This window comes from Pelophylax lessonae (genome assembly GCF_965119305.1).
Source record: "Pelophylax lessonae genome assembly, chromosome: 6".
NCBI lineage: Eukaryota > Metazoa > Chordata > Amphibia > Anura > Ranidae > Pelophylax > Pelophylax lessonae.
Window position 1 is genome coordinate 300,226,285 of NC_138773.1, and position 8,204 is coordinate 300,234,488.

The 8,204-nt window shown below is 44.8% G+C and overlaps 1 protein-coding gene across 1 annotated transcript in view; it reads left to right on the plus strand.

Annotated features, from left to right (window-relative positions):
• The window catches only part of STK16 (serine/threonine kinase 16), a 170,361-nt gene extending 164,122 nt beyond the window's left edge, over window positions 1-6,239 (plus strand). The window contains exons 21-22 of the mRNA XM_082262066.1: window positions 5,467-5,589; window positions 5,624-6,239. Of these exons, the coding sequence (XP_082118192.1) occupies window positions 5,467-5,589; window positions 5,624-5,639 (139 nt within the window). The 3' untranslated portion in view covers window positions 5,640-6,239. The remainder of the gene's footprint in view (window positions 1-5,466; window positions 5,590-5,623) is intronic.
• The last annotated feature ends 1,965 nt before the right edge of the window (window positions 6,240-8,204 follow it).

The window sequence follows — 8,204 nt, forward strand, 5'->3', positions numbered from 1 at the left end:
TAGTGCTGTCTAGCACTCCCCCCCCCCCCCCCACTTTCCAACACCCCCCAGTGCTCTTTAGCCCCCCCTCCCCCAGTGCTCTTTAGCCCCCCCTCCCCCAGTGCTCTTTAGCCCCCCCTCCCCCAGTGCTCTTTAGCCCCCCCTCCCCCAGTGCTCTTTAGCCCCCCCTCCCCCAGTGCTCTTTAGCTCCCCCTCCCCCAGTGCTCTTCAGCTCTCCCCCTCCCCCAGTGCTCTTCAGCTCTCCCCCTCCCCCAGTGCTCTTCAGCTCTCCCCCTCCCCATGCTCTCTGGCTCCCCCAGTGCTCCCTGCCCCCCACCCCAGTGCTCTCCAACCTCCGCACTTTCCAAACCCCCCCCCCCCCATCTTAATTCTCTCCAGTCTCCCCCCTAACCCCCTAATGCTCTCCTGTCACCACCCCCCCCCCCCGTGCCCTTCAGCTCCTCCAGTGCTCTCTGCTTCCCCTGTACTTTCTGGCCCCCCTAGTGCTTTTCTATCTTCTATCATAACTGCAGTCTCTGACTTTCTCTTGTAATTATGTCCGCAGTCTCTAACCATTCCTTATATAACGTCTGCAGTCTCTGACCATCTCTTGTATCAGGTCTGCAGTCTCTGACCATCTCTTGTATCAGGTCTGCAGTCTCTGACCATCTCTTGTATCAGGTCTGCAGTCTCTGACCATCTCTTGTATCATGTTCACAGTCTTTGACCATCTCTTGTATCATGTCCTCAGTCTCTAACCATCTCTTTTGTCACGTCCTCAGTCTCTGAACATCTCCTGTATCATGTCCTCAGTCTCTGACCATCTCTTGTACCATGTCCTCAGTCTCTAACCATCTCTTTTGTCACGTCCTCAGTCTCTGAACATCTCCTGTATCATGTCCTCAGTCTCTGACCATCTCTTGTATCATGCCCACAGTCTCTGACCATCTCTTGTATCATGTCTGCAGTCTCTGACCATCTCTTGTATCATGTCTGCAGTCTCTGACCATCTCCTGTATCACATCCGCAGTCTCTGACCATCTCCTGTATCACGTCCGCAGTCCCTGACCATCTCCTGTACCATGTCCTCAGTCTCTGACCATCTCTTGTATCATGTCCGCAGTCTCTGACCATCTCTTTTGTCACGTCTGCAGTCTCTGACCATCTCCTGTATCATGTCCTCAGTCTCTGACCATCTCCTGTATCATGTCCTCAGTCTCTGACCATCTCTTGTATCATGCCCACAGTCTCTGACCATCTCTTGTATCATGTCCTCAGTCTCTGACCATCTCTTGCATCACGTCCACAGTCTCTGACCATCTCCTGTATGATGTCCTCAGTCTCTGACCATGACTTGTATCATGTCTGCAGTCTGCAGCCTTTCAACCTAATTTACTGAAACTGCACAAAGGCACCCTAAACCCTGTGACAACCAATTAGAATTAATCTTTTGCTAGTGTGATGTCAGATACGTAACACTTAACATTTTGCTTTGTGCAACAAGCCCTTGATGATCAACTTTCCCAGGAAGTCATAGAGGAACTGACTCACCATTTTCTGGTTACAGCTAATTTGGAAAGATTTGGTGTTAGTGCTTCATCTAGGCTACTGGGAAATTAATTTCTCTTGTGTGTTGTGGATGTTCTGGGAACTCTGCTATTTCAAAAATGGCTGAAGCAGTTCCATAGGAGCCTCCAGAAAGGCTTCTACATGGGGCACCATGATTGCCATAATTGGTGCTCTCAATTGCTTTTATGGGAAGAGTTACAAGTAAAAGTGAAGATTTGAAAGTTGAGAGATTAACATGCGTGTGGTCACATTTTATAACATTTTATGGTGGAGCTTGGGCGGGACTTACTTTAAAATGTGGGTGGGGTCATCAAATTTACCTTCGGGCTGAAGCCCCTGGTCTTTTTCTTACCTAGCAACACCCCTGTCCATCATTTAACATGTCATTGTAATTTTCACTGTTGTTCATTCTGTAGATTTCAGATAGCTGTCTTTTCAATCCTGCCGTGAAGGTCATTGCTCAGGCACTTTGTTTTAGGGTGACAACACTCTGTCTTTGTTTCACATTTGCTATCCTGCATTGACACCCTGCCACATGTATTTTCGGTTAGGTATAAGCGACCCTGGAGATGCATATTGTGCTGATCCTAAACAGGGATGTGCAGCTGAAGCTGCAGTAGATGCATGTAGAGAGAAGATGACTGAAAAAGGCTGGAGGAGATCAAAAAGTGAAAATAATATTTCTCTTTCGTTAATTTGCAGACATAGCTCCTGATTCTTAACCATTGGGTTATACTGCCCCCTACAGGAGTAGGACACTAGGCAGGAAAAAGCTTGACTACGCCTATTGGCAGTCCAAGGGGGTATACACTGGTGATCGACCGATATCTTTTTTTTATTGCCGATACCGATATTTTGGTCATCGCATATCGGTATCTGCCGATATTTTCCCATGTGAGTCTACAATTGTCTTACCCTGTATCTGTTAAATTACTGCACTTAGAGGCGCTCTTCCGGTTTCTTTTTTGTCTACACATACAGAGTTGACTTCACTCTTTTGAGGAGCTTTTGCCCTTTGTTGCTCATCCATCATCACCCTACCTGGAACCTTATTTATGAAACTTTATTTATGGACCTTATTCATGGACTTATCACTTGGAATTGTGTATTCCAATATATGGTTTTAATTGGTTTTACTTATTATATACCTGGAGTGCCAAACCCACCTGTTTTTACCCCTCTGTGGAGTTGGCTTTCTTCTGACACTGCTTGTAACAAAAGTGAGTGCCTATAGCTGAGGGAGGGAGTATACCCCCTGGAACTGCCCATAGGCGTAGTCAAGCTTTTTCCTGCCTAGTGTCCTACTCCTGTAGGGGGCAGTATAACCCAGTGGTTAAGAAGAATCAGGAGCTGTGTCCGTCAATGAACATCAGGGAAATGGATTTTACGGTAAGTCAAAAATCGCATTTCTCTAAAAGAAAAAAAAAATGACAATAGTTTGGCATAAAGTGCTTTTATGAAACTACAGCGCCTTGAAAAAGTATTCACACCCTTTGAAATTTTCCACATTTTGTCATGTTACAACCAAAAATGTAAATGTATTTTATTGGGATTTTGTTATAGACCAACACAAAGTGGCATTAAATTGTAAAGTGGAAGGAAAATGATAAATCGGTTTTTTTATTTTTTAACATTTTTACAATACAAGTTTGGCATGCATTTGTATTCGGCCCCCTTTACTCTGATACCCCCTAACTGAAATCTAGTGGAATCAATTGCCTTCAGAAGTCACCTAATTAGTAAATAGAGTCCACCTGTAAGTAATTTAAGTATTAATACAGCTGTTCTGTGAAGGCTTGTTAGAGAACCTTGGTGGGAAAAAAAAAGCATCATAAAGGCCAAGAAACACACCCGACAGGTCAGGGATAAAGTTGTGGAGAAGTTTAAAGCAGGATAAGGTTATAAAAAAAAATATCCCAAGCTTTGAAGATCTCACGGAGCGCTGTTCAATCCATCATCAGAAAATGGAAAGAGTATGGCACAACTGCAAACCTACCAAGACATGGCCGTCCACCTAAACTGACAGACCTGGCAAGAAGAGCATTCATCAGAGAAGCAGCCAAGAGGCCGACGGTAACTCTGGAGGAGCTGCAGAGATCCACAGCTCAGGTGGAGAATCTGTCCACAGGACAGCTATTAGTCATGCATTCCACAATTCTTCACTTTATGGAAGAGTGGCAAGAAGAAAGCCATTGTTGAATGAAAGCCATAAGAAGTACAGTTTGCGGGAAGCCATGTGGGGGACACAGAAAACATGTGCAAGAAGTTGGTCTGGTCAGATGAAACCAAAAGTGAACTTTTTGGCCTAAAAGCAAAATGCTATGTGTGGCTGAAAACTAACACTGCACATCACCCAGAACACGCCATTCTTCAGCAGGGACAGGGAAGCTGGTCAGAGTTGATGGGAAGATGGACAGAGCCAAATACAGGGCAGACTTAGAAGAAAACCTGTTAGAGTCTGCAATAGGCTTGAGACTGAGGCGGAGGTTCGCCTTCCAGCAGGACAACGACCCTAAACATACAGCCAGAGCTACAATGGAATGGTTTAGATCAAAGCGTATTCCTGGGTTAGAATGGCCCAGTCAAAGTCCAGACCTAAATCCAATTGAGAATTTGTGGCAAGAATTGAAAATTGCTGTTTAGACGCTCTCCATCCAATCTGACAGAGCTTCAGCTGTTTTGCAAAGGAGAATGAGCAAAAATGTCCCTCTCTAGATGTGCAAAGCTGGTAGAGACATCCCCAAAAAGGGGACTGAATACAAATGCACACCACACTTTTCACAGATTTATTTGTAATAAATTTTGAAAACCATTTTATCATTTTCCTTCCACTTCACAATAATGTGTCACTCTGTGTTGGTCTATCACATAAAATCCAAATAAAATACATTTACGTTTTTGGTTGTAACCTGACAAAAATGTGGAAAATTTTCAAGGGGTATGAATACTTTTTCAAGGCACTGTAGATGTCATCCAGTTAGTGTTTAAATATACTTTATATATGTAGTCTCAGTTTTTGAAGTCGTTCTAAAGGCAGAAGGTATTTCTTATCTTAATGCATATACTCTACATTAAGGTAAAAAAAACCTTCTGCAAGCAGCTCCCAACCCTAGCCCCTCTAAATACTTACCTGAGCTCGATATCGATCCAGCAATGTGCACGAGAGCAGAGGCTCTCCCAGCTCTCTCCCTCCTCCATTGTTTAAGATACAGCAGCGCGAGTCATTGGCTCCTGCTGCTGTCAATCACAGCCAGCTAAGAGAGGGGGCAGGGCCTTGCAATGCTTTTTGTGTCTTATGGACGCACACAGCCGGCTAAGGAGTGAGCCCACATGAGTGCCCCCATAGCAAGCGGCTTTCTATGTGGGTACTCGGCAGGGGGGAGGCGCCAGGCGTGCCAGCGAGGAACTCGAGAAGAGGAGGATCGGGGCTGCTCTGTGCAAAACCACTGCACAGAGCAGGCAAGTATAACATGTTTGTTATTTAAAAAATCTGTTGAGAGCCCATTCACATTAGCGCGACTAGTCAGGCGACTTGTCAGGCTGACAAGTCGCGGTCGGTCGCAGTCCATTGAGTAGTACAGGACCCGTACTAATAGGAGCGACACAAGTCGCTCCGACTTAGAAAAAGGGTCCTGTACTACTTTGGGGCGACCTCGGAGCGACTTGCATAGACTTCCATTATGTGAAGTCCCTGCAAGTCGCGCCAAAGTTGCGGTGCACGTGACTTCACAGGTCGCCCCCTGAAGTCGTGTCACCTCAGTGTGAACCGGCTCTAAAGAATCCCTTTAACTAACCTAGTATTCCCATTTAAGTTTACTTTGTGATAATTTTTCCCCCGACAGACTGTTTTTGTACAGTTGCTGCATCATTGTACGCCACCAATTTTACTTGTCATAAAAAAGGTTTCCCTCTCTACAGGTACTCCCAAGGACTGGAGTCGCTCCTTTCCTACATGATGGTGGTGAATCCCTTAGACAGGCCACGCATCTCCACAATCCTCAGCCAGCTGGAGGCGCTGTACCCCACTGTAGACGGACAGGCCACCACCAGGATATGACATCACAGGAAATGAACTCACCACCAGGATATGACATCACAGGAAATGAACTCACTCAAGTGCTGCTTAACTGCTACACCGGTGTCACACAAGGGATTGGTCCCTTCGGATCAGATAGTGTGACTTAAGGACTGTGGTTGATATCAAACTTGAACGTCTCCATGCTTTTTAACAATGACTTTTATCTCTGATATTCTTTTTAAGACTATTTTACGGCGCCGTTACGTGGGATCCTGGAAACCCATTCCAGTTCGGTGGATGGCGATGGAAGATGCCTTCATGTAGTTTTGTAGATATATGTTACAGGAAATTATACAAGTATGGAACCCCCCGTCTTTCCTCCCCAGAGGCCACTTCTCTCAGGCTAGTGTCCCGTCTGTCTGCCCTCTGGAGCATGGGTCCTGATGTGCTGTGTATGTTACGTCATGTTCTGTCCCCTCTGTGTCTCCTGTAATAGGAAGCTGTGATTAAACCTCATACTTGGCATGTATTCTGCTCTTCTTTGTGAAACTCTGTGGACTGAGGCACCTTTCACATGGGCATTGTCGGTGCAGCAAAGCTAGGCGGTCGCCGCGCAATTTTAATGCTCCTCAGACGCTTGTCAAAACCTGGTAATTGTTGCAGGATGGCCCCATACACATTGTCACAGCTTAATAGAAATAGTAAAAATCAGCGCAAACTGGGAGTAATTGACCTCAAAATAAATAAATACTCTACACAATAAAAACGTGATATTAAATATAGTGTCGAATATAAGGTGCAATCAGTGGAACGGCTGCTATCACTAAGTATGGTTTACTGCATACCAAATATTAAAAAACTGATCCAATGAGTGCAGCACCACTTGAATGAATACATATATATTATAAATACATTTCAAAAATATAAGTAAATCTAAGTGAAATAAATAAATAATATTTCATTCATATTGAATAAATACAAATAGTGAAAAGAAGTATTTTAAAGTGAATAAATATAAAAAAAAATGTCTTTCAAAAAGGAACAAATATATAAATATAAAAGCCTTGCGCTATAAGAGTGTGCAAAATGACCGAAAATATCACAAAATAGAAAAGTGCCAGTGCTTGAAAGTGAATCTTCTGAGGTGCGATCCTTCACCAATAAAAAGTGGCTGCTCACCTCCCGTTCTTACCCCTGTGTTACCAGTGGGTCAGATATAGGAATATATCCCTCTTTGGGAACAGCTGAGGTGATGACTGGCCGATGATCCTTCAATCTCCAATCTTGTATCCCCTTAGCTGTGTCTCCAGTACGGTGGCGGCCCGTCCATTGGGGGCATGGCGGCGCCGCCCCCCCTATCCATGCATCCGGCCCCCTAATCTACATGCAGGGCGCCGGACGCATGCATTCCAATGGGTTGTTTTTTTTTTTTTTTTTTTTTTTGAAGCATGTGATTAAAGCCAGAGGCTCTAATAGGCTTCAAAAAAGGGTGGGCTCGGGGCGCAAAGCACTGCGCCCTGAGCCCACCCAGTTGTGTGACAATAGCGAATGAATATTCGCTATTGTCACATGGATCCTTGTCCTGGCCAATCAGGAAGCGGGTCCTGAGATCCATTTCCAGATTGGCCGAAAGAAGAAGCCATGCCATTGGCCAGGGAGGAAACGTAGGGGACTGAGGGGGAAGCCACCCCTCTGCTGCCTGCCTGCCCTCCACATGTCCAGGGTGAGTGAGCTGGCGACCGGGGGGGTGTATGGTGTGCGGGCTGGTGTCGTCCAGGGGGGTGGGGATATGGTGTGGTCCGTCTGCCGCCCCTCCCGGCCCATGGAGCACCAGCCGCCACTTCTCCAGTATAAGACAAAAAACAGGACAGATCTAGTGCTCTCCGTGTAACAAAATTTATTGAAAAACAAATTACAAAGTAACAGACTCACAATAAAAGGCACATCAAGGCTGTGCGAGCCAGACAAGCTCAATTTGAATACTCCGATCTCTCATCAGTATAGTGGGCTTTCCCCACCCCTACTGACGAAGTCAAGTTAATGACGAAACGCGTATGGGGGAAGGAGCCTGCTGTCAGATGTCTCCCCGCCGATTATACTGATGAGAGATCGGAGTATTCCAATTGAGCTTGTCTGGCTCGCACAGCCTTGATGTGCCTTTTATTGTGAGTCTGTTACTTTGTAATTTGTTTTCCAATAAATTTTGTTACACGGAGAGCACTAGATCTGTCCTGTATTTTGTCTTATACTGGAGACACAGCTAAGGGGATAAAAGATTGGAGACTGAAGGATCATCGGCCAGTCATCATTCTTAGGAATATATCCCTCTTTGGGAACAGCTATTTCTGACCCACTGATAACTCAGGGGTCAGAACGGGAGGTGAGCAGCCACTTTTTATTGGTGAAGGATCGCACCTCAGAAGATTCACTTTCAAGCACTGGCACTTTTCTATTGTGATATTTTTGGTCATTTTGCACACTCTTATAGCACAGGGCTTTTATATTTATATATTTGTTCTTTTTGAAAGACTTTTTTTTCAATATTTATTCACTTTAAAAGACTTTTTTTTCACTATTTGTATTTATTCAGTATGAATTAAATATTATTATTTTATTTATTTCACTTAGATTTACTTAT